This window comes from Dama dama, chromosome 22, assembly GCF_033118175.1.
Source record: "Dama dama isolate Ldn47 chromosome 22, ASM3311817v1, whole genome shotgun sequence".
Lineage (NCBI taxonomy): Eukaryota > Metazoa > Chordata > Mammalia > Artiodactyla > Cervidae > Dama > Dama dama.
In genome coordinates, this window is record NC_083702.1 from 57,841,946 (window position 1) to 57,869,009 (window position 27,064).

General features: G+C 39.0%; 1 protein-coding gene across 1 annotated transcript in view; it reads right to left on the reverse strand.

Annotated features, from left to right (window-relative positions):
• Positions 1–27,064, reverse strand: part of CFAP54 (cilia and flagella associated protein 54) — a 294,342-nt gene that overhangs the window by 147,348 nt on the left and 119,930 nt on the right. The window contains exons 31-39 of the mRNA XM_061125597.1: positions 24,915–25,029; positions 24,321–24,421; positions 19,008–19,238; positions 16,519–16,661; positions 14,446–14,627; positions 12,690–12,917; positions 6,557–6,780; positions 6,321–6,456; positions 3,745–3,853 (exon numbers count right to left, since the gene is read on the reverse strand). Coding sequence (XP_060981580.1) covers positions 3,745–3,853; positions 6,321–6,456; positions 6,557–6,780; positions 12,690–12,917; positions 14,446–14,627; positions 16,519–16,661; positions 19,008–19,238; positions 24,321–24,421; positions 24,915–25,029 — 1,469 coding nt within the window. The remainder of the gene's footprint in view (positions 1–3,744; positions 3,854–6,320; positions 6,457–6,556; positions 6,781–12,689; positions 12,918–14,445; positions 14,628–16,518; positions 16,662–19,007; positions 19,239–24,320; positions 24,422–24,914; positions 25,030–27,064) is intronic.

Here is a 27,064-nt window from a genome sequence, read left to right on the forward strand (position 1 = left end):
GTTATAGCTGCCCTAGAGGATAACATGAGTGTTCTGTCTCCTGCCTCTAAAACAATCACGGAAGCCTGTGTCAAGATGGACATTCCATCAGTCCATGATGAGCTGCTCACTTCACTGAACACAGTAGCATGAGCAAAAAACAGACTTTTCCTTGGGTTATGGCAATGAGATTCAGCAATCGTTCATGACTGCTACATAGCCCAGCCCATTCTGACTGACACAGATTCCAAAGTGATGGCATCCCTAGGTCCATATTCCTAAGAACACTCTCTGGGTGACTTTGTTCAAGCCTCTGATTTCAACCACTACCAATGTATTGGTGATGAAAATACAAATCTTCTGAGTGCCGCACTGGTGTATCCAATCATCAGTTCAGTTCAGTTCAGTCACTCAGTCGTGTCCAACTCTTTGCGATCCCATGGATGACAGCACACCAGGCCTCCCTGTCCGTCACCAACTCCCAGAGTTTACTCGAACTCATGTCCATTGACTTGGTGATACCATCCAAACATCTCATCCCCTGTCATCTTCTTCTCCCGCCTTCAATCTTCCCCAGCATCAGAGTCTTTTCAAATGAGTCAGTTCTTTGCATCAGGTGGCCAAAGCATTGGAGTTTCAGCTTCAGCATCAGTCCTTCCAATGAATATTTAGGACTGATTTCCTTTAGGATGGACTGGTTGGATCTCCTTGCTGTCCAAGGGATTCTCAAGAGTCTTCCCCAATACCACAGTTCAAAAGCATCAATTCTTCGGCACTCAGCTTTCTTCACAGTCCAACTCTCACATCCATACATGACTACTGGAAAAACCATAGCTCTGACTGGACAGAACTTTGTCAATAAAGTAATGTCTCTGCTTTTTAATATGCTGTCTAGGCTGGTCATAACTTTTCTTCCAAGGAGCAAGTGTCTTTTAATTTCATGGCTACAGTCACCATCTGCAGTGATTTTGGAAGCCCCCCCCCCCCCAAAATTAAGTCTGTCACTGTTTTCACTGTTTCCCCATCTATTTGCCATGAAGTGTTGGGACCAGATGCCATGATCTTAGTTTTCTGAATTTTGAGCTTTAAGCCAACTTTTTCACTCTCCTCTTTCACTTTCATCAAGAGGCTCTTTAGTTCTTCTTCACTTTCTGCCATAAGGGTGGTGTCATTTGCATATCTGAGGTTTTTGATATTTCTCCCAGCAATCTTGATTCCAGCTTGTACTTCATCCAGTCCAGCATCTTTCATGATGTACTCTGCCTATAAGTTAAATAAGCAGGGTGACAATATACAGTCTTGATGTATTCCTCTCCTGATTTGGAACCAGTCTGTTGTTCCATGTCCAGTTCTAACTACTGCTTCTTGACCTGCATACAGATTTCTCAGGAGGCAGGTCAGGTGGTCTGGTATTCCCATCTCTTTAAGGATTTTCCACAGTTTGTTGTGATCCACACAGTCAAAGGCTTTGAAATAGTCAATGAAGCAGAAGTAGATGTTTTTCTGGAATGCTCTTGCTTTTTCAATGATCCAATGGATGTTGGCAATTTGATCTCTGATTCTTCTGCCTTTTCTAAAACCAGCTTGAACATCTGGAAGTTCACAGTTCACATACTGTTGAAGCCTGGCTTGAAGGATTTTGTGCATTACTTTGCTAGCCTGTGAGACGAGTGCAATCGTGTAGTAGTTTTAGCATTGTTTGGCATTGCCTTTCTTTGAGATTGGAATGAAAACTGACCTTTTCCCGTCCTCTGGCCACTGCTGAGTTTTCCAGATTTGCTGGCATATAGAGTGCAGCATGTTCACAGCATCACCTTTTAGGATTTGAAATAGCTCAACTGGAATCCCATCACTTCCATCAGCTTTGTCCATAGTGATGCTTCCTAAGGCCTACTTGACTTCACATTCCAGGATGTCTGGCTCTAGGAGAGTGATCACACCATGTGATTATCCGGGTCATGAAGGTCATTTTTGTATAGTTTTTCTGTGTATTCTTGCCACCTCTTCTTAACATCTTCTGCTTCTGTTAGGTCCATACCATTTCTGTCCTTAATTGTGCCCATCTTTGCATGAAAGTTCCCTTGGTGTCTCTAATTCTCTTGAAGAGGTCTCTAGTCTCTCCCATTCTATTGTTTGCCTCTATTTCTTTGCATTGATCACTGACTGACTGGATGATTCTACTTAGCTATTATTCAGACACCTCAAACTCAGTAATAGAAAAGATGTTTTCCTCTAACCTGCCCCCCCACTTCAGTACTTTTTGATAGAACGAAGATGCCACAACCACTTAGCCACTCAAGCCAGAAACCAAAGCAACTCGAGCCCCTCCCTTCCTCGTGCATCCCCCTCACCCAACGAGCACACAGCTGCCCACCCGTCTGTTCTCACTGTCTAAGTCCAGGACTGCATCACATCTGTAAACCCAAAAGCAGGCAGCAGCAGCTCTCCTGCCGCCGTGTGGCCTCCTTCCAACTTATTCCCCACGTTGCTGAAGTGTCTTTTTTCATTTTCCTTCTTTAAACCCTTGTAACTAGCTCCCTTTAGCTCCCTTGATAAATCTGAGTCTCTTTACCCTACCTTCTAAGACCCCTTATTATCCAATTCCTGCCAACCTTTCTACTCTCAACTTTCGCCTTTTACTTTCATGATAACCCCACTAAATTACATAGAGTCTCTCAAAAATTATGCTAGCCATTAACTATTATTTATAGCAGCAGCAGGAGTCACAACAGTAGAGACCTTACCACTCTACACTATCATCTCTGGCTTACTTATCGGTCTCATTCAGGGGGCTGTAAATCATATAACAAATCTTTAGTCTCATTCATCTTTGTATTCTCAGGACCTCAGTCAGTCACTCAGTTCAGTTGCTCAGTCGTGTCCGACTCTTTGTGACCCATGGACTGCAACACGCCAGGCTTCCCTGTCCATCACCAACTCCCGGAGCTTGCTCAAACTCATGTTCATCAAGTTGGTGATGCCATTCAACCATCTCGTCCTCTGTCATCCCCTTCTCCTGCCTTCAATCTTTCCCAGTTTCTCAGGACCTAGTATAGCACTTAACACAAGGTAGAAACTCAATAAATATTTGCTGAATGACTGAATGGCTGCCTGACTCAAGAAATGAATGAATGAATGCATAAATACATACACACATACATACCTAAAATCAATAGATAAATGAATGAAAGAATCCAAACACATCAAGGCATCCCAGGTCATGCAAGTGATAAAGAACCCGCCTGTCAATGCAGGAGATATCATAGGGAAGACCTGCATTTCTTTCCTCTACCCAAATCAGAGACAGGAAAACCACCACTGAGAGAGGCATTACTTCCATTTTCATCCCTTCCCATCACCTCATTCCTATAAGCCACATTGCCAAAACATTCCAAGAGGGCTCACCAGCTAAAAGCAAAGGAGTCATGATGTTTCAGAATCTTCTGCTGTACTCTTTTTTAAAAACCAACAAGTTAACAGTCTTTTCTCTCCTTTACTTTTTCCCATCAATTTCCTTTCTCCCTCTTCTCTTATTTCTCTTCTTTAACTTACAGATTAAACTAATAAAAGACATGAATTTTAATTCCCCTTAAGTGACATTTATAGCAACATAAGATGGTAAATATCAAATGGATTATTTTCAGTCAAATCTGCAAAAGACATTTTGCAAACACTTTAATTATGGGAGACTCGACATGCAGAACACAACAGCAAATCTTGTTTTGAAGAAGAGAGAAAGAGCTTCAAGCTAAGATTGGTTCCAACCTGAAGAGATAAGCTTTTTAAGGACATCTGTTCGCTGTCCTATAACTGTCACTTTATTGGCTGGAGGATTAATCTTGAGCTGTATCCCAACGAAATTTCGGCAGGTTACCTTTAAAAAGAAAGGAGAAAACAAATATCACTTAGGTATTTAGAGCCAAAATTTTTGCTTACTTGAAATGTTCATCTTATTTTTCATTAACCAAAAAGAAGAGATACAGAAAGATGCTACAAATAAAAGCTCCAGAGTAACATTCAATCATGAGAAGTTTTGGAGGGAAAAAAGCGGCTACATAATTTTTCATATTTCTTATGTATACCACAGCTGGAAAAGCATTAGGCAAATTATGTAGAGCAATTAGAATAATTTCTCTGATGTTCTATAAATCCACTAGTCTAAATATATCTCCCATTATGTAAGTTGAAACATATTTAAAACAGAGGCTGCTTTTTCAATGGCAGATTTCCCCTCTACTCATAATTAACGCTATTTAAACTTCCCTGGTAGAGTTTTTCAGAACTAACGTCCTCTGTGGTATTTTTTAAAGTATTTTTTAACAGATAATTGAGTCCTAAAATGATAAAATATATGAAACAAAGTATTTTTAGACATAAGGTAATTCTTTTAAAAGGTCCAAGATCCTCTTCTCTCCATTTCTCCACCCCAACTCCCACAACCCTGCTCAAAATACAACCATCCTTGAACCCCAGTCTGATGAAGATGATGCTTCTTTATTATCATCCCTTGTAGTTACCTCTATGATGAGATGTAAGGACAGTCTAAGAAAACGCAAATTCCTTCCCCCAGCCTATTAAGATCTTACTTGACCTAGTCCTTCCCACCTCTCCAGCTTCATTTTAAAAATCTTTATTGAACACCTATTATGTGCCAGGCACTACTCCAAGCTCATAGATGATATAGCAGAAAACAAAATAAGCAAAAATCCCTCTTCTTGTGGTATTTATTCTAGCGGAAATAGACAATAAACAAAATATACAGTACATGATAAAGTGGACTAAGAGTTATAAATGCTATAGAGAAAAGCAGACAAACAGACACACACATTTAAACAAGGCAGTGAGGAAAAAGTCTTCACAGATAATGTGATATTCAGTCAAGACTGGAAAAGGTGTGGGAAAAATCAGTGTGGATATTTGGGGAGGGGAGAGACAGACAGCTGTAACTAGTTTTGCTTCCTTGATTGAACCCTGACTGGTACAGGCAGTTGGATACATTGGCACAGAATACAGGAGAAAGGTCTAGACAGAAGATGTAATTTTGGTAGCCATCATCATAAAGATGTTCACTTTGAGCCACAGGTTGAGTTAACTCTCCAGCGGAGAACACCCAGATAGAGAGTGCTGGAAGACCAAGGACAGAGCGTTGGCTGTACGAACGCTGAGACACTGGGGAGAAGGGGAGGAGGCACCAAGAAGATGCAGACAGAGCAGCCCCTTCTCCTTCTCATCTCTCCTGTCTGCGGCACGGCAGGGCCTGGGCCTCCTTCCTGTCCCATCGCAGGGTCTTCGATCATGTTCTCCCCTTAGACTAGAATGTTCTTTTCCACTATAGGGCTGGCCCCTCCCCACCAAATGTGACCATCTCCAAGAGACCTTCCCGATCACCTCTGCTCAACTTTTCCACCTCTCACCCCAGCCTATCTCTATCCCATACCTATTTTATCCTCTTCAGAGAATTTATGATGATCATAAATCTTTTTATCTGTTTACATTTTTATCCACTGGTCCTACCTCCATGCTTCTGAAACTAAACTCCATAAAGCAAGAACACAGCTCTCCCTACATAGAATACACAAGAGGCAAGAATATGCCAAGGCCATAAGCAGCCGCTGTGAGAAGGAAAACATGGGAGTCTTCTCTGGGGGGCTGCAAGCCCCTCAAGCCCACATGGATTAACGTGTGGGGCAGGGGCTGGATTCAGCACCCCCAACGTATGCCAAGTGCCCTAGGGCAGGACACAGACTGCACAATTGAATGCAGCAACTCTAATCTTAGGGAGCCAATACATATTTATTAAGCTAATAAATAAGAGAATAGATGTATCCCTTTCCTCCCCCAACTTAAAGCTGCAACATGTCATTCGTGAGCCCTGGGTACTTTTGCCTTCACGGGCCTACCGCTCCATCAAAACTGAAATTTGTTTTCAGATTTCAGAAATTTCAGTTTTCAGATTTCAAATTTCAAATGGAAATTTGAAATCCATTATTAAAACTGAAACACTGTCTTTAACATAAAAGTTTCTTTTTTCTTCTTATTGTAAAAGAAATCAAAACATTTAATGGCTCCTAAAAAAGGGCTATGTCTCCAGCACTCTTCTCAGTGTGCCTAATGGGTAAGTCAGCTTTGACCTGGATATAAGGTCCTTGTGTACAAGGACTTAATTTTTGTTTTCTCTGCATCTGGAAAATACTTGCAAATAGCAATTCTCAACAATGTTTGCTGATTTGAATGATAAATGCCTAAGTGAAAATAGCAACATTTATCTGATCCCAAATCTTGCTAGTTATATCCATACTAATAAGAAATCACAACTGCATGAGTAACAGAGCCAAACTTACCTTCTGTTTGTATTCAGCCTCGTATCTTACACAAGCCTGTTGGCTGATGTCTGGGCCCTTGCACTTGGATATTTGCAGTAGAAGCTGGCGCTGAGCGTAAACCAGGAGTGGAGTCACTTGCTCTGTATATCTTTCACTGGATAAGAGTAAAGTATATATTAGAAACAAACACTAGTAAAGCCACGTTCTTCTCAGCGAAGTCTATCACTGTTAGCCACCCTCTCAGTGGTACTCACTGCGAAACTGTATTAAACTGAATGGCAAGTGATACGAGTGTTTCCCATTTTTCTACTTGATAGACGAGTTCCAGAGATTTTAATACAAAGTCGTGGATCCATTTCAAATCGACCACATTGACGTCATCCAGAGGATGCTCAAAGGTAAGGCTGGAACCACCGTTATCATTTTTAATATTTCCATAGCAACTCGGAACACTGAACTCTCCTTTTTCATCAATAGTCTGCAAGTGGCACATTGAAGGAACACTTTGAAATTTCATATTTCACTACATGTTTGGTCTGAACACGGAATGGATAGCTAAAAACATAACATGGAAAAGAACTGAACAGAAAAACTTGAATGTGTTTATTACGCAAATCAAAGCTTGACGATCCTGTCCAACAGCTCTTATGTGGCGAGGGAAAGGCGCTGCATCTGTGCTGTCCATACAGCGGCCAGTGAGCACACGTGGGCACTGAGGGGCTGAGGCGCGACCCGGCGACTGGGCTTCTAGGTTTGCGCAAGTCTAATTATTTAAGCCTAAAGATAAATAGCCACCTATGGTTATTCACCACTATCCTTCCCGGTGCATAGTCACTGAGTAAGAACATTAAACCCATAAAGAAGGCAAGGTTATGAGGGAAAACAGGCTAGAGTATATACAAATAATTACATTTCCTTAATACATTGGTTACATTCAGTTTGTACAAAAATTTGCCCAGTTCCCTGATGCAAATGTCAAACTCAGGGAGAAAAAAGTCTTCTAGAAGACCCTCTTTTCACCAAAATTAAAGAGTTACTATGTAACTATTGTATTCATTTCCTGTAAGTCCCTGCTGCATTTGATACACCCTAGAGATGCTTTCTTATAATTTTAAAAATTTATTCTTAATTGAAGGATACTTGCTTTACAGTGTTGTGTTGGTTTCTGCCAAACATCAACATTAACCAGCCATAGGTATATATATATGTCCCCTCCTTCTTGAACATTCCTCCCTCTTCCCTCCCCGTCCCACCCCGCTAGGTTGTTACAGAGTCCAGATTTGAGTTCCCCAATCATACAGTAAATTCCCATTGGCTATCTATTTTACACATGCTAATGTGTATTTCCATGTTAGTCTCTCCGTGCATCCCGTCCTCTCCTTCCTCCCCCTCACCATGTCCATCAGTCTCTTCTCTATGTCTGTGTCTCCTTTGCTGCCCTGAAAATAATTTCATCAGTACCATATTTCCAGATTCCTTATATATGTGTTACTATACAATATTCATTTTTCTCTTTCTGACTTACTTCACTCTGTATAATAGACTATAGGCTCACCCACCTCATTAGAACTGACTCAAATGCACTCCTTTTTATGGGTGAGTAATATTTCATTGTACATCCATACCACAGCTTCTTTATCCATTCATCTGTTGATGGACATCTAAGTTGCTTCCATGTCCTAGCTATTGTAAATTGTGCTGTAATGAACATTGGGGTACATGTGTCTTTTTCAATTTGGTTTCCTCAGGGTATATGCCTCCTAGTGGGATTACTGGGTCACACGGTGGTTTTATTCCTAGTTTTTCAAGGACTCTCCATACTGTTTTCCATACTGGCTGTATCAATTTACATTCTCACCAACAGTGCAAGAGGCTTCCCTTTTCTCCACATCCTCTCTAGCATTTGTTGTTTGTAGATTCTTTTTGATGATGGCCATTCTGACTGGTGTGAAGTGATATCTCATTGCAGTTTCGATTTGCATTTCTCTAATAATGAGTGATGTTGAGCATCTTTTCATGTGTTTATTAGCAAAACCCTTTAGATCCACCTACTGGCCAGACTATCAGAGAAGAGCATGGCAACCCACCCCGGTGTCCTTGCCTGGAGAATCCCATGGACAGAGGAGCCTGGTGGGCTACAGTCCATGGGGTCGCCAAGAGTCAGACACGACTGAGCGACTTAGCACACATGCACTGGCCAGACTACAGCCCAATAAAGTTAGCGGGGCTTCCCTGGTGACTCAGCAGTAATGAATCCGCCTGCCAGCACAGGACACATGGGTTCAAACCTGGGTTGGGCAGATCTCCTGGAGAAAGAAACGACAATCCAGTCTGGTATTCTTGCCTGGGAAATCCCATGGATAGAAGAGCCTGGCAGGCTACAATCCATTGGGTCAGACTAAACAACAATAACAACAAACCAAGTCTAGCCTCTCCTAATTTGGTGTTACCATTAAAGGTAACCTCAACAATAACATGCATAGGAGAGAGTAGGTATCAACAAAAGTAGTAAAGCCCAGGAGCGCTTCCACTTGCCTCAACAAAAGTAAAGGATAAACGTTCTCTCCCGTAAGATTCATAGACCTTGAACTTGGAAGAGACCTTGAAAATCATCTGCTTGTGAGGGTATGAATAACAGGTGTGACATACATGACCTATGTGAATTTGCCCCCTTAGCATAGTGTCTGGCACATAACGTGCTCAATAAAAGACAGATGTCATTTTGCTGATGTTATAAATGGAACTAAGTTCTCTTGCTGTGTGGATGAAAAATGGAATAATTTATGATTATAGGTGATAGATCTAAAGTTATTGCCAGCTTTCTTAACATTTCTCCATTTCTAAACCATTCATAAAGAAAATCACACATGGGGTGATACCATCCTTACAGTAGTCTAGTAGAGCAACCACACTATCTAGATTCATATCTTCACCAATAAAAAACTGGTAGTTTTTTTAAAAAATTAGCAAGGAAATGCTTGATTTATTTTTCAGACTCTCTCATAAAAGGCTTTATTCTTTCTGGTCTCTGTTCTTCAAGTCTGCCTCTGATTGAGTTCACGGAATCTCTTACTTCTTTCTTTTTTTAAAAGTTTATCTATTTTGGTCTTCGCTGCTGCATGAGTTTTCCCTTAATTGCAGCAAGTAGGGGCTACTCTCTAGTTGCAGTGCACAGACTTCTCGTTGCGGTGGCGTCTCTTGTTGAGGAGCACAGGCTCTAGGGCACGCAGGCTTCAGTAGTTGTGGCTCCCAGATTCTAAGCCTAGGCTCAATAGTTGTGGCACATGGGCTTAACTGCTTGGTGGCATGTGGCATCTTTCTAGATCAGGGATCAAACTTGTGTCTCTTGCATTGTCATGCAGATTCTTTTACCACTGAGCCACCAGGAACGCCTTGATTTATTTCTTACCTGCTCCTTCTGTGAAACTAGTTTATCCTCAGCCACACTGACCATCTTCCCTTCCGCTTTCAGACACAGCCTGCTCAGGGTCTTCAGGGTCTTATACTTGTCAGGGAACATCACATGATGGCTGATAAGGTCCAGGTAAATAATTGTGATAGAAGGAGATGACAGCTTCCCTGGCTTAGCAGGTACCCAGAGCTCAGAGCGAGTGTGGTTCAACCAGAGGTGGAGAAGGAGCAGATGGAAAAAGTGACACAGAATTTTGTAAATACTTTTTCTGTATCTATTTCAATGGCCATATGATTTTTCTCCTTTATCCTGTTAGTATGGTGAATTACATTGATTAATTTTCAAATGTGAACCTTACATATCTGGGATCAAACTCCACTTGATCATCATTTGTATATACTATATATATTCTTTGCATATTTTATATATTGCTGGGATTAATTTGCTAATACTTCATTAAGGAGTTTCGTGTATATGTTCATGAGTAATATTGATTAATATTTTTCTTTTTGATGTACCTGTCAGGGTTAAGCTGGCCTCACTCCCCAAAAACAGTATATTATTTATTCTTTCTTCCTTTAAGTTTGCTAGAATTCTGTAGAAAAGTATTCTGGCCCTGGAGTTTTATGTCAAAGTTTCTGATTATAAACTCAATTTAATATACTTAGGTTAATTCATTTTTATCTATCACTTTTGTGTCAGTTTTTTCACGTTGTACTAATAGACATGTCCATTTCATCTAAGATATCAAATTCATTAGTAAAAATTGGATATGATTTCTCTTATTTTTCTTTTAATATATATGGGAACTGTAACCATATCCCTCTTTTGTTACTAATAATAGTAATTCACACTTTTCTCACTTTTATTCATCAGTATTCCTAAGATTCTGTCAATTTTAATAATATTTTCAAAAGATTAATTGATTGACTTTATTAATTTTCTGGGTTGTTTTGAATCTAATTTACTTCTGCTCTTAACATTTTCTTCTTTCTTACTATTTTCGTTATTCTTTTTACTTACTTTGGGTTTAATTTACTCTTTGTTTTCTAGCTCCTATAGATGAACACTTAAATGATGAATATTATATCTTTGTTCCTATTTACTAAACATTTAAAGCTATGAATTTCCTGCTAAGCATTGGCTTATTGCATCTCAAAATTTTGATATGTTATCATCAGTTGAAATATTTTTTAAATTTCTCTTATGTTTTCTTCTTTGACCCATGGATTATTTAGAATTGTGTTGTTTAATTTCCGGATATTTGAAGATTTTTCTTCCTACATTATATTAATCTGTTTACAATGTAGCTCTTTACATTATAAAGAGTAAACATACTCTTTAAGACTTAAGTCTTTTACATTTTATTATGACTTCTTTTTTGACTCTGTGTACAATCCATCTTGGCGAACGCACTATGTGCTTTGCTTCCAGCCTCCGTCAAAGTACCGCGCATCGGTGCTGACACCAACCACCCCACAGCTAGGGTCAGACTCCAGAGGCCCACGGGCTCAGTGCTCGCTGGAGAAGCCAGTCACAGGTCCTGGGGCGCCTGGACTTCTGACTGGCCAGTTGTAAACTCAGGTTCAGTAATTTCCTAGAATGACTCAGAACTCACTGACACAGTGTTCTTATAAAGGATACAAGCCAAGAATAGCCAAATGCAAGATGGGCCAGGTCTGGATGGGTCTAGGATAAGGCACTTCTGTGACTTCTTCCCATGGATTCAGGGCGTGAGATCTGCTTGGTACATCAATGTGTCCACCAAGCAGAAAGTTCTTCAGGCTTTGGGTGTCCAAAGTATATTCTGAATCTCTGTTATTTGGTGTATACACATTTATGATTAGAATGTCTTTCTGATTAATTGACCTTCTTCTCATTATGAAATGTCCTTCTTTAACTTTCAAAATACTTTTTGACTTGAAGATCATTTTATCTAATGTAAATATAGCCTCATCAACCTTTCTATGCTAACTATTTTTATAGTATAATTCTTCCACTGTTTTATTTTCAATCTATCTGTTTCTTCGTATCTAGAGTGCTTCTCTTATGGACAAGTACATGTCTTTCTTTTTTTAATCCAGACAATCTCTGCGTTTTAACTGGGGTATTTAGTCTACTTATATTTAATATAGTTATTGATATAATTGGGTTAGGTTATTTGCTATTTTCTATTTGTTTCACGTATTTGTGTTCCTCTTTCCCTGCTTTCTTTAGTTAACTGACTATTATTTAGTTTTCCATTTTAGTTTTAGCTTTCATTTGGCCTTTTAGCTATATCACTTTTTTGGTAGTTACTTGGGGGATTATTAAATGTATAATTAACTTATCACATTCCACTTAAAGTTAATACTGTATCACTTTATATTTATATAAAATTTTAAAACTTATGACAGTTTCATTTTATTTGCCCTCCCAGTCTTTTGTACTATCATTATCATATATTTTATATCTGAAAAATGTTATAAACCCCATGATTCAAAATAGTTATGTGTTCACTAATTTTTAATGTGTTTAAGTTACATGAGGTTTGCTTTGTTTTCAGTTTTATTTTCATGCTTTAAATCACAGTGTGGTAGATTTGAAATGGTTGTAAATTCTACATCTAAAGAAATAGAACAGGGACTAAAACAAGTATCAACCAACAAGCTACATGATCTGTTTTAGGGTCTCTTTTTCCCTCTGTCAAATGATTGCTATGAAGATTAAATGTATTTTGGTTAGTTTCTGTAGAAGCTGGAGCTCAATAAATGCTACTTTCTTTTCCATTTACGAAACTGATTTTCAGGCAGATATTTGTAATTAACATCAGTGCACATTATATACTGTGAACCAAATAACAAAGCAAACAAAATTAAGACAAACCAAAAAACAACTCAAGCAAAATATAAAATTTCTACTTATCCCAAGCTGTATGGTACACAAAAAAAATTGTTAATCAACTACAATAAAAAGAATTGCCCGAATACTCTTACCTTAATAGAATCGGTATTCTGTAGTTCTATTAACATGTCAATAAGTAATTCTGCTCCCAAATAGAATGGTAAAACAGAGATACAGAGGAAACTATCCTGGCTAATAGGAAATGTCTTATACAGATCCACTGCTTGTTTATGCAGTATCTGTAGCTCCTGAGTAAAGTTCCAAAGGGCCCGACAGCAATTCTGAAGCAGAGTCCAATAGCCACCACGGTGAGCAAGAACCTAAGACAACCACAAAATTCAAAAGATGCCAAAGTTACAGATCTCTGAGTGACTTCACTTTTCTGCTAATACTCTAAGTCAGTAATAAAAGTAACTAACACCATTTGTTATATGCTATTTACAGTGCTAGACACCATGGTAAGACATTTATATGCTAATATAACATTCTATATAACAACTCCTATGAAGTAAGTATGCACTAGTATTCTCCTCATTTTACAGAGGCATGCGGCTAACTTGCCCCGGGTTATGACTCTACTAAATGATGAGCTAGGACTCCAACATGCCCATTGTTCTAAGTGCTGGGAATGTCTCAGTGAGCAAGGGAAACTGGGCCTGACCTTGTGCTGCTTTTGATGAGGAAAGTCCGACACTATTAAGCAGACATATCAAAGTACAATTTCAGGGGATGATAAGTGTTATAAAGGAAATTAAAGTAGAAACTGCTCACCCTGGTAAGGGTGAGAGGACAGGGTGGTCAGGAGAGAAGTCTTCTCACAGGTGACACATGAGCAGAGCCCAGAATGCTGAGTTGAACAAGTCACGTGAAGGAGGGGCGGGATCATCGGGAGGAGAAGGGCATTTGGGGCTGAAGGAACAGGAGGTGCAGAGTATGGATGGTGATCCTGAGGACTGAAGAGGGAGGTTCTGAAGCACACTTAGTGCTTTCAGAACTGCAGAGAGGAGAGTAGACTGCACCAGGGAAAGAGGAGCTGAGTTCTGAGAGGTAAGCAGGACCCAGACCCTCCAGGGCCCTGAAGCTGCTAGAAAGGAGGATGGGATATATTGTTCATGGCCATAGGAGATGATGTGAGATGACTTTGCATATTTTAAAAAGCCACTCTTTACTCCATGAAGAAATATGGGAACTTAAGTCTTTCTTGTCCAGAAAGGACAGATTTCTTCTTACCTCTTGAGAAGTTTGATGTACCTCTACTTCTTGCTATGAGAAAAAGGAAATTAATTTCTCTGTAGTTAATTCCTATTCTGAGTTTAACAATCTATCAGATAACATTTAAGAAGAAAAAAGAGAAAAGCAGTTGAGAGAAGACACAAATAGCCTGTAGAAGCAGGTCAGGGGGAAGGGTTAGGGCTTTCCCATGCCTAGAAAGATCTTACCCTTTCGTGGAGGAGAGAAAGGAGCATGCGATGCCCAGGAGGGAGCAAGAGTCTAAAGAAGAACCCCTGGTATCACTGGAGAAGCCCACATCCCAGGTGTGGCTAGAAAGCAGCAGAGGGGTGTCTGAATATTCAAGGAGACTTTGTAGACAAGGACAAAGGGCACCTCGGCTCTGGATGATGGGATGACTAATGACAAAAGGGGTTCATCATCTCCCTCACAACTCTACCACGTGTGAGACCTCCGTACCGTGGCAAGCCTCACAGATGACTGACACAAAATCCAGCAAGTTTAGTCTCACTGTTGAAATTAAAATTATGAATAATAAGGAAATAAATATATCACACATGCCCAAATTCATGGGCTGAGATTCATGTCCACTGCAACAAAGAAGAAGGACCAACTTACCATTGCTCTCCTGCAATATAAAAAGATTTTCATAAAATGATCCAAGAGAGCCACATTTGCTGATCGATCCTTTTCTTTACTGCTAAGTCCCGACTGAGAGTCTGATTCATAAACCGTTTGGGTCTTGGAAACATTTTCATCACTCATTTTGGAATTAAGAAATGCCAAAAATTCTTCAGCATCTACAGTATAAAAATAAAGTATAAAGTTATTGAAAGTAGACAGTTAAGCTTCAGAAAACACAATAGGTGACTAGCATCAAATGAATAATTCAGACAACAACTGCTACATTACTTTGGAGAGAGGAGAGAATTGTTATGGATGTGACGAACCAGGGAAAGTTTCCAGAGAAGGAGGTGCTTAGATTAGCTCTTAGGGGTGAACTGTGATTTAGCTGTGGGGGAAGAGTATGGAGAACATTTCAGGCAAAGGTGATTGGCCAAAGGAATGATGCAGAGGCAGGAATGTCATGTTTCAGGGGAGCAGAATGACAGGATCCCACTCTTTCTTAACTTCCCTCCAAACAGGCTATACCCTGGACACACACACTGGGAGATGAGGAGGATCCCCGCAGTTAGGCAGGGCAGCAGCCCTGATCACTCATCCTCCCGTTGCTCTGCTGTGAAAACCACGGAGGACTTCTGCCACAAACATTCTCTTATTACAACTCTGCATTAAAATGCTAAGTCTCAGTTGCAGAATCTATTGTAAATTCATTGGAGGTCTTAGGGAGCGAGATGAAAAGAAAACTCAAGAAGATATATATATATGTATATAGTAGTCTACATATGAAAACTTGGACTCTTTCCATGTCTAGGGAATTTACTTTTAAATACTTTAATAGTCATAGAATGACATGCAGATACCAGTAAAACTGTACCCCAGAAGAAATTAAAAAGCATGTCAAGTACCTCAAATATGAATCAAAACTCCTGGGAGAGTTAACCAGCATATGAAATAGCTTGTCCAGCAATAAGCCATACAGCATTTAAAGTGTCATTTAAAAAAAAAACGTATATAAGAGGGTTTGTAATAACATAAAGATATTGGAGATGAATGTTTGCTCGTGAAATGAGTGGTATTCAAGGTAGGTGACTACTCAGGAACAGTGTCAGTGCAACACCCAAACAGAGAGCCCTGCTCACACACATCTCTCCACCTCTTGGGAGCCCCTTGCCACCTGACCAGAAGACAGTATTGGCTGGTCCTGCCAATAGAATATTATCTCATTCATCGTGGAGTAAACTTTCATGGAAGGTGCTGACTGAAGATCCTAAGGCAAGATCCTGAGTACAACTAGAAAGCAGTGAAATGATGCTGGCATGCCTGCTTGCAGCAGAATGTTTGGTGGAATTTTTCCTGAAACTTGCATGCACGCTCAGTCACTTCAGTCATGTCTGATTCTTTGCAACCCCATGAACTGTAGTACACTAGGCTCCTCTGTCCATGGGATTCTCCCGGCAAAGATGCTGGAGTGGGTTGCCATTTCCTCCTCCAGGGGATCTTCCCCACCCAGGGACTGAACATGTGAGAGCAGGCAGGGCTAACATTTGTTGAATGACCCAGTGAGTGAATACACTAAGGGCCTAGAACCAGGCATGGTATATCATTGATACTCAGTACAGGTTCTGAATGGATCCCATAGGTTCTACCTCCAAAAGGTGCTCTTAGTCTGTTTATGTTTCTCCATCTTCACCAACTTTGCCTCATCCAAGCCTTCATCACCTGAGAGCAAGTTTTCCCTTACTTTGGCCACTGAAGGCTATGAATATTTTTAAAAGAACAATATATTTGTTGAATGGGCAAACTGGGGTAGGGGAAAATTCAATATAAATATTTCCAAACATATGTGACGTTATAAAAATGTAGTAAGTTAAAAAAAAAATAGAACAAATAAGAATCTTCTGCAAAATACCACAACTCAACAAAATTTCTGTCACTGGAAAATGATCCATATAACTCAATGTCTGTTGGGGTGCATGTCAAGGAACATGTATTTGTGTATGTGTGTGTTCCATTTGTGAATAAAAATATCTAAAGACAATTTGATAGTATATAACGTATTTATTTTACCTGATGGTAAGTGAGCCTTTCTTTTTTTAGCTGTAAGAAGGAAATCAAGCATCCCTTTATAGTTTTCTAGAGTCAATTTTCCTGTTGGCAATACTGTTCCTGAATTATACAGTGAGAACATAGTAGGGTCACATGATCGGAAACTGCAAAGGGAAAAAAAAACTCATTAAAAAAACAACAGAAGCAAAATTGAATTCTGTCAAATACTAAATAAATAAATAAATGTTTTAGTGAAATTGGATTTAGCACCAAGTTACCCTGATACAAATTTGAATGAGTGAAAGTCACTGAGTCATGTCCAGCTCTTTGCATCCCCATGGACTGTACCCCACCAGGCTCCTCTGTCCATGAACTCTCCAGGCACGAATACTGGAGTGGGTTGCCCTTTCCTTTTCCAGAGGATCTTCCCAGCCCAGGGATTGAACCCAGGTCTCCCACACTGCAGGCAGAGTCTTTACTGCCTGAGACTTTCAGTCATTGTTTAACTGTCATGCTGCCAAGCAATGCTGCATGAATGGTCATGTGTGACTGGACAGTCAGATGAAAAGAGTTCTCCAAGTCCAGAGGATAATAAGGAAGCCCATCTGATCTGAACTGTTTTCCTTCTCAGAGTCTCAAAAATGGGTCACACTGCTAAAAGTTTTCTCCGTCAAGAAATCTAAGTACTTTCTAAATGCTAACTTGGTCTAGCCCACATAGACCAGAATTTTATTTTAACCAAAACTCTGGAGAAACAGAAACTGGGTTCAAGTTCCTTGCAGATTTCAACCTGCATATTTTATCGCTGGATTACTGAAATAAATACCCTCTTAATTCATATCCCTATCATTATTAGTCTCTCCTTCCTCCAATCCATCCAGCAGCTTGCTATCAGAAAAGTTTCTTATCATAGCCCTGTTTAAAAAAAAAAAAACCTTAATAATCTCCCATGATATATAAATTAAAATTCAGATTTATAGACAGTTAAGACTGTTCATGTACTGGTACCGACCTTCTCTTCTGATCATTTCTCCTTTTCAGATGCCCTAGACTCTAGTCAGACCACTAGGGGCTCCTGTCCTGAGTTTCCTTCCTGGGCTGTGACTCGTTCTTCCATCTTTCCGGAAAGCTTGTTTGCCTACTGCCCATTTTTAAATCTTGCCTGTCCATCAGGACTCAGGCCGAGTAGCTTCTCCCGTGAAACCTCTTCTGGCAGTCTTAGCCAGTAGAAAGCCTCCTTCCCAGGTACCAAGACTTTACGTGTACTTCACCTTTTACCTTTATTGACTATTATTTGTGAACATTTGTGAGCCACTCTACCAGATTCCAACTTGTAGATCCTGTTCGACTCAGAATGCACCTCACGCCTACCTCAGTACCTTGTTTCTAATAAGTGCTCAATGAGGGTTTTGTTTTGGTTTTGGCTGCATTGGACTTCCCAGGTAGCTCAGTGGTAAAGAATCTGCCTGTCAAGCAGGAGACACAGTTTCGATCCTTGGATTGGGAAATACCCTAGAGAAGGAAATGGCAGCCCACTTCAGTATTCTGTGCCCACTCCAGTATTCTTGCCATGGACAGAGGAGCCTGGTGGGCTACAGTGCATGGGGTCACAAAGAGTCAGACACAACTTAACCACTAAACCACCACAACATGCAGTTTGTTGGATCTTAGTTCTCTGACCGGGATCAAACCCATGCCTTGTGCAGTGAACGCATGCAGTACTAATAACCAGACTTCAGGGAATTCCTTCAATGAGTAGTTTTTTTAAATGAAAAACTCTGGTTACATAAAGTTAACTCTGCTTACATGGTATTCCGTATTATGTATTTATCTTATATTTTTACCTCCCATTTTATCTCCTCTAGTACTTTAACCAAAAATAAACAAGAACTGGAAAATATCTTTTGAATTAATGACAGAAAGTGTAAATTATATAAGAAAGTATGACCTGTGTTTATGGAGGCTTAAAATATACCTCTAATGAAACAGAGATGTGCCTAAAGCCTACTAATATTTTGGTTACTAATATTTTGGGGGATCCCTGGTGGTTCAGTGGTAAAAGCATCTGCCTGCAATGAAGAAGATGCAGGTTTGATCCCTGGGTTGGGAAGATCCCTGGATAAGTAAATGTCAACTCACACCAGTATTCTTGCCTGGAAAATTCCATGGACAGAGGAGCCTGACAGGCTAGAGTCCACAGGGCAGCAAAGAATCAGACACAACTGAGAGACTGAGCATGCAGAGACAAAATTAATGTTAAACTGTTCTTGGAAAATTCACTTTCTCCTTTCCCTGAAAGCTATATTGAACAGCATATTCAAATGTATGCAAATTAGCACTTCATAAGTACTTATATCCAGCACTTGTTTGGGAAAGATCCTGAGGTAAGAAATTTTCAAAGCACTCTGTGAACCTCTTTAAGTTACCTCCAACCTCATTGGAGCCCTGAACATACAAATACGATCCATATTTTTGAGACTAAAACAGTATTCATTGACAATATACTATACCTGACCATTATCGGTGAAGAACCAAATTTTATCTTTGTACGTTCCCCTAGCTTTGTTAAAAGCAGGCTGAAGTGTGCGCTTGCCAGATACAGGTTCATCTGAGCTTTCCAGGGCATCTCCTCAAGAAATATTTGATGGAACCTCTTCTTTTTAACATAACTTAATATTAAAGGATTCAAGTTTTCCACCAGGAATCGATATGCTGCTTTTCGAACATCAGCTCTCTTATTTCTGTCCAGGGAAAAGGAAGTTTTGCAATTACAAGAAATTTTAGACATTTTATAACAAAGAATGATCCCTGTTTGTACAAAGTACAGCAAGAAATCACTTGACTGTCCTTATGCAAATGCTTCTGGCTTATTTGTCATTCCCTTAGTGCTAAACGTGTGAAGCAAAACAATGAGGAAGGCATGAGGATAAACACTGAGGACAAGGACACTACAGCCTGCCTTCGGCTCTCTCTGCTGTCTGCGTCCCAGGCCCAAACCAAACAGCTTTTCTTCTGTCACCAAAAGGCCACTGAGATTAGACAATCAAATTATAAGGTAATGTTCACATTCATCAACTAACTTTAATATTAAACAAGAAAATCATTTCTCTGTTCTTTTCCTTAAGGAAAAGGAAAACAATGGAGCCAAATTTTTCCTATCATTATCTAGACTACAGAGGAAATAAAACATCAGTCAACTCTACATGCAATAACTTCATACATCCATACCCAATGTGCTCTGAAAAACACTAATATCTCAAGTTTTGGCTAATAATTCAGATTTTAAGGATAATATATATTCAATTTGTTTCAAATTATTTCTATCAAAATCTCAACGTAGCCCATCTAATTTCATAGTTACATAATTGTTTATACGGCATGACTTTATTTCTTCAAAATACTTAATCTTTTTTTTTTAAACAGTTGATGATGCTGCTGCCTCATTCTACCGGATTTATACTGAAAAGGGGGGAAGAAAGATCTCAATTTGTAAGTTAAAGAATCTTGCTCACTTTAATAGATAACAAGTATGAATCTGAGTCAACACACACACACAGAAATAAAGGAAGGGAAATAGGGATGGATAGATGCAAGGAAGGAAGGTCGACCTCGCTGCACTGGAAGGACAGATATTCTAGAGAATAAAGGAAGGAAGGAAGGAAGGAAACTCTTTTCGACATGCAGTGTTGATATTATCATTCAGTGTGGAGTTATTCTCTATTTGTTGGTGACTGACTTTCTTTTAATCCAAGGTTTTTTGAGCTTTTTGCTGTTGTTTGGTTATCTTTGGTTAGCTTCTCTGATAGCTCAGTTGGTAAAGAATCTGCCTGCAAAAAAAAAAAAAAAAAGAATCTGCCTGCAATGCAGGAGACCCCGGTGCAATTCCTGGGTCAGGAAAATATGCTGGAGAAAGGATAGGCTACCCACTCCAGTATTCCTGGGCTTTCCTTGAGCCTAAGCTGGTAAAGAATCTGTCTGCAATGTGGGAGACCTGGGTTCAATCCCTGGGTTGGGAAGATTCCCTGGAGAAGGGAAAGGCTACCCACTCCAGTATTCTGGCCTGGAGAATTTCATGGACTACAGTCCATGGGGTCACAAAGAGTTGGACACGATTAAGCAACTTTCAATTCACTTTGCTTCACTTGGTTGTCTTGGTAATGTTATGTGATTTCCAAACAGAAATGTTTTAAATACCTCAACCCTAAAAATTAAAACTATAGTTTCCAAAATAAAAGTCAATCTTTTTCCTGTGTGAGATGGCTGTGAAAGTGAAGTTGCTCAGTTGTGTCTGACTCTTTGTGACCCCATGGACTGTAGCCTGGCAGGCTCCTCCATCCATGGGATTTTCCAGGCAAGAATACTGGAGTGGGTTGCCATTTCCTTCTCCAGGGGATCTTTCTATGTGAGATGGTTAAGTCACCTCAAGAGGCCAAGGAGAGTGACCGAACCAGAGGCATCTTCCCTGCTAGAGAGGGTGGGATGGTGCAAGGAGACAGCTCTCGCTTTCGCGTCAGGATTATTTTGAGCTGGAGGTAAATGAGAATCAATAGATGCAGAAGGATGCCTTCTTGGAGATGCCCTTATCTGAGGGAAAATAGAAACTTCTGAAAAAGATGAAGAATGCCATAAAACTCCTCTCCTGGGAAATTTTATGACCAGGAAGAGGGGAAAACAGCACCTGGATGGACCTGCCCAAACAAGTCTTACTCCATTAGTTTTCTCTCATATTTCTACCACAGTCTGCTGCTCTTGAAAGCCTACACCCCTGGTCATGCTACTGTAAATTCACTGTCCTTTTTAAGATGCCCTATAAGCCCAAATCCTAATTACCCCTTTGAGTTGCTCATCACTGAGTTCTCCCATGCATAAGCAAATGTTAATAAACTCCTGCTTTTTTCCTCTTGAACAAGAGAAACTCTTCTAAACAGTTAGAAACAGACTAACTCTTCTGTTAGTCTAATTTTACCAAGTTCCAGCTGGAGAACTTAGGACAGTAGAAGGAAAACTCATTTTTTGCTGGCCTTAAGTCTCAGTGAAGCTGTTTTAAAAAAGGAACTGGGAAGTATAAAAGTAAGTATAAAAGCAAAAAATTAAGGGAAAGGAAGATAAACACAATAAAGAGGACTGACAAAGACAAAATTTGGCTCTTTGACAAAATGGGGGAGAAAGTAGACAAACCTCTGGCAAGATAAATCACAAAAATATGAGAGAAAACAAAAATCAATGAAGTTAGGAATGAAATACAGTGTGTAACTGTAGATATAGCAGAGATTCAAAGAATAACATGAAAACATAATAACATTTTATGAATAAATTTGAAAATTTGGTAAAATGGATAATCTCCTAAAAAATAGAATTCATCAAAAAGAACTCAAAAAAAAATCACAGACTCAAATTGGCTATTCATCTTAAAGAAGCTGAATCATTGGGTAAAAAGATGAATGTATGTGGGCAGACCTAGAATGCTGTAATAAAATATATATATTTGGTCTTTGTCTTTTATTTCAGGTACAGAGCTCCTAAAACTTGGAGTCTCCTGAGTGACAGGAGTCTCCTGTTATTCATGATGAATTCCTTTGGAATACACCTGAGTCTAGTAAGGTGACTCAGGGTTGGGCTGTTAGAGAGCCTCAGGATAGAGGTTGGTCACCAGAAAAATCAAACACATGATGAGCAAGTGGAACTTTCAGTCTCAACCCCCAGTCTCTGGAGAGAGTAACTGCAGACTAGGTTTTTTAAAAAACCTATTAACAGTGAAGTTCAGAGGGCCTCCAGATTGGTGAATACATACAACCACGTGCTGGGAGAGTAACACATCACAACTCCGTAGAGACAGAAGCTCCTGTGCGCGGGACCCTTTCAGACATCATCCTATGAACTCCTTCATCTAGCTGGTCATTTGCAGCCATTATAAACCAGTAAACATAAGCAAAATATTTTCCTGAATTCTGTGCGCCATTCTAGCAAATTACTGACCTGAATGAGGGGAAGAGGAGTTATGGGAACCCCCTAGTTGGAATAGAAGCAACAGAAATGTGTGTAGCCTGGCCATCCTATTTGCGGCTGGCACCACAGGTGGGGCAGGGTCCTTTAACTGGTGGGACTAAGGCTGTCTCCAGGTAGATAGAATTGAATTGAATTTTTATGCTATAGTTCTACAAGGTGTTACCACTAGGAGAAAACGAGGTGAAGGGTGTATGAGGGTCTCTCAGTTCTCTCAGTTGGAGTCAGAGAATTGGTTGGTTTTGTATCTTTGGATACAGGATATCTTTGGGGGCAGTTTCCAGTTTTATTTATTGACGGTTGTTCTGCAGCTGTGATTTTGGTGTGCTCGAGGGAGGAGGTGAGCTGGAGGGAGGAGGTGAGCCCGAGGCCCTTCCACTCCACTGTCTTGTCCCAACCCCCTGAGAAGTGGTTGGTTTTGGAAGACACCCCATTGGAGTCAAAGGTGTGAGACAAAGACACTGCACACAGTTTAACATTTACATACTAATGTACTTTGCACAGATTAAAAGAGAAAAAAATCTCAGTGGAGAAATATTCAGCAAAATTGAACACAATCAGAAGAAAATTTCTAGAAAACGAGAAATCAAAGACAATTTCTTAAATTTGATACATATGACAACTTGCTAAGTGACAAAAATGAAAGAATAGACTACTCAAAAAAAAAAGAGTTATTCAATTGGGTATAATGAAACTTAAAAAGGGGAGAAAGACACCCTTCCTCTCACCATTCACAAAAATTCATTTGAGTTGGATGAAATTCCCAATTGTAAAATCAAATATTTACAATGAAAAAGAAAATATTTTACTCAGAGAAAAATTTCAAAAATAATAAAAGGAAATGCTGATACCTTTGATCCCATTAACAATTATAACTTTTAATTTAAAAAAGAAGACCTTTAAAATGCAAATGGATGAATGACATCTGGGAAAAGCATTAGTATCCAAACCTCTAAAAATAAATGAGAAAACAAAAGTTGTAAATGAGCAAAGGATCTAAACAAGCAGTCTTGAGAACAGAAAACCCTAGAGTTTAAACAAATATGAAAAGCTGCCTAAACTCATTCATAATCAAAGAAATAAAAATTCACAGCTCATAGGTCCACAAAAATGTGAAAATCTGATGATAATAGTAAGTATCAGGGAAGATGCTGAATAATGGAAACCTGACATACCACTGATGAAAATTCTAAAGCAATTTAGCAATATCTAGAAATGTTAAAATGTTCATGACCTGGAAACTACACTCCTATGTATTTATCCCAGAAACTCTCAAATGTACATGTGGAGATGTTTATAAGAATGTCCTTTGTAGCACTGTTTACATAATGGAAATGTGGACTGGACTTATGTATAATCAACATGAAAAAAATCTCACAAACATAATATTGAGGAATAAAAGCATATTGGCAAAACAAACTGTAAAAAATAACACCACATGTTCCTTACGGGTATACACATATATATAATTGAAGTATAAAGCCACTCATAAGAATGATAAATGCCAGGTTTTGGACAGTATTACTACTGGGATAGAGGGGGGACAGAAATGCATTCCAAATGTTTTATATGGCACATTGCATATTGAGTACATGTTCATTTTTTATATTATTTTCTATACTCACCTAAATTATACCATAATTTAAATAAAGAAAATGAAGGAATAATTAGTATTATTAGTACTAATAATAAATTAGTATGTAAGCTCACTGATGGCAGTGATCCTATCTGTTGTGTCTACCAGTGTATCCCTGGTGCCTAAAATAATGCATAACACATGTAACCCTCAAGTGAACATTAATTAATTTATCAATCAATACCTTTCATGCTCCGGCATTTCAGAAATAAAAGGGTTTTTATTCAAAAATTCTCTTAGAGTTTCCTTTCTTTTAGATTTCTTTTTTGGCTTCATTTCTGTAGTCTTAACACAGGAGATAAAAAAATGTTACAAATTAAGATCTGAACACAAATCTGAGTACAACATGCTGCTGCTGCTAAGTCACTTCAGTCATGTCCGACTCTGTGCGACCCCATAGATGGCAGCCCACCAGGCTCCCCTATCCCTGGGATTCTCCAGACAAGAGTACTGGAGTGGGGTGCCATTGCCTTCTCCAAGTACAACATAATTTACTTGTATTCTAATGCTTATCTCTTGACATTAAAACAGTGATTTCTTTATGCCCTTCAATTAAAATTATTTATCAAAAGTAACAGAAGTACCACCGTAGATAAAAGAAGATTATAAAAATATGCATATAACTTAAGAATTAAAATATATTGTATAATTATAAGATTATGCTTGTTGGCATTATCTTGTTTAATATTATAATAAATTATAGTGCAGCCAACCATCTCTAGATACATATATCTCTTAAGTTCACTAATTGAAAATTCAAAATTTATATGAAACTTACTTTTCCAATCTCCACTACTGCAGCTCTGTACTTCTTCACAGGTTTGATGACCTTTCTAGACAAAGAAGTATCCTTGTATTTCTTTTTTTTCATTCCGAGAAGGGACTCATTCCTCCTATCACAAAAAGATAAAGTCAGTTAAAAGCATATGCAAGATTTTGCAAAACTACCCCAAAGTAATAAATCTTTAATGAGTATGGTCACCGAAATTATTCTAGAAGCATTTCCAAAATTGGTTGCATTCCATGCATAAATGAGACTGTCATACTCCCAGTCCCATCAAGGAATAGCTGGCCTCTCAAAAGAGCAAAATGTAAAGCATAACATCAAATGTGATGAGAGCTAAAGTATTGATATGATGTAGAAGGAATAGAATCGAACTGAAAAAAAAAAAAAGTGAACACTTTCCTTTAAAACCAAGTGACCCTAAACAAGATATCTTGCTTCCAACTGACTTCAGTCCCTTTAGTTCCCTCATGTGCAAGCTCCCGGCCACTACCACCTTCGGACATGAACAGGAGCTAAGCATTTTAGATTACTACACTCACCCATGGGTATCTGCAGGGGCTCAGTTCCAGGACCCTCTCAGATACCAAAAGTCAAGGAGGCTCAAGTCTTTATATAAAATGGCATGTTATTATAACCTACACACATCCTCCTATATAGTTTAAATCATCTCTTTAAATCATTTAAAATACAACGCAAATTCTGTATTAGTTCAGTTCTGTATAAATAGCTGTAAATACAACATAAATATTATGTACATAGTTGACAGGAGTGTGGCAAGTTCAAGTTTTACTTTTTTGGAACTTTCAGGAATTTTTTTGAATTTTTTTTGAATATTTCCCATCCATGGTTGGCTGAATGCCTAGATGGAGAATGGATGCCAACGGCCAACAATATTCAATGTTCTCCCTTTCCCCTAGCTGGCATTCATTTTGGCAAATGTTTTGTCTGCCTGAACTAGAACACAAAGCTTGGACCACTGATCAGTGGGAGACGGGAATCGCGTCTGTGCTCTGGTCCTTACATTCTGAGCCCAGTTGCCTGCTGTTCTCCAACCAGCCTGATCTGTCCTCTGCCTCCTATCTCTCCCACCCCACCAGAATGCCTTTATTGCTATTATTCCAGAAAGAGCTGGGAAGAAGAGCAGGTTATGGAGCCCCATCTTCCCCGTCCTCTCAGCAATCTCCTCCATGCTCTGCAGATCGCTCTTCCACTGAGTAAACTCCTCCACTCCTCCACCTCTTCATAGAATGCTTTCTCCTAGCTCTGACTGCTTTCTATTTTGTTGATGATGTGTTCTGAAAAATAATATTTCTAAACTTTCATATAATCAATGTTATTGATCTTTGATTTCATGGCTCATTCATTGTTATGGTTACATACATCATGCCTGCTTCTGGCCCAAAACATTGATTTCCAATGACTGTCTGCCTATTAATTCATAAATACAACTCTGTTATACTTTATCAGACAGAAAAGCCTCTCTTTTCACCCTTTTTTATTCTTTAAATATATTTCATTATTCTAGCCCATTCCATATAAACTAACCTGATTGGAATTGCATTAAACCAATAAATTAATTTGAGAATAATAGAAATCTTTACAATATTTCATCTGCTCAAGTAATGTACAATGAATCTCCATTTATTCCAGTCATTTTTTTTATACCTCTTAGAAAAGATGTTGGTCTTCTTTATATTAGCCTAAATCCCCTCACAATTTCTGATAAACTTAATCCTGTACTTCACAACAACAGAATCATTTTTCCATTATACTTTCTAGTTGACATAGCAAAGCACTGATTTTGCATCTACCCATCCTATGGAATTCTATTGTTAGTTCTGATAGTTTTTAGTTAACTTGTTAAGTTAAAAATAATAATTTGCAGATATCAATCCTTCTATTTTCCGAGTACTTCACCTTGGAATTCACTTGGCAAACATTTTGGGGACCCTATCATGTGATAATCACATGAATTCTAATCCTAATTTCTATTTCTTACTTTAAGGCATGCCAATGATGTTCAGAATGATATTAAAAGATAGGAGGAATAATAGGTTTCTGTGTGGTACTGCATATTTTAACAGAAAATCTTCTTCTAATTTTCTAGGAATTGCTGCTGCTGAACTTCACGACATGACTTT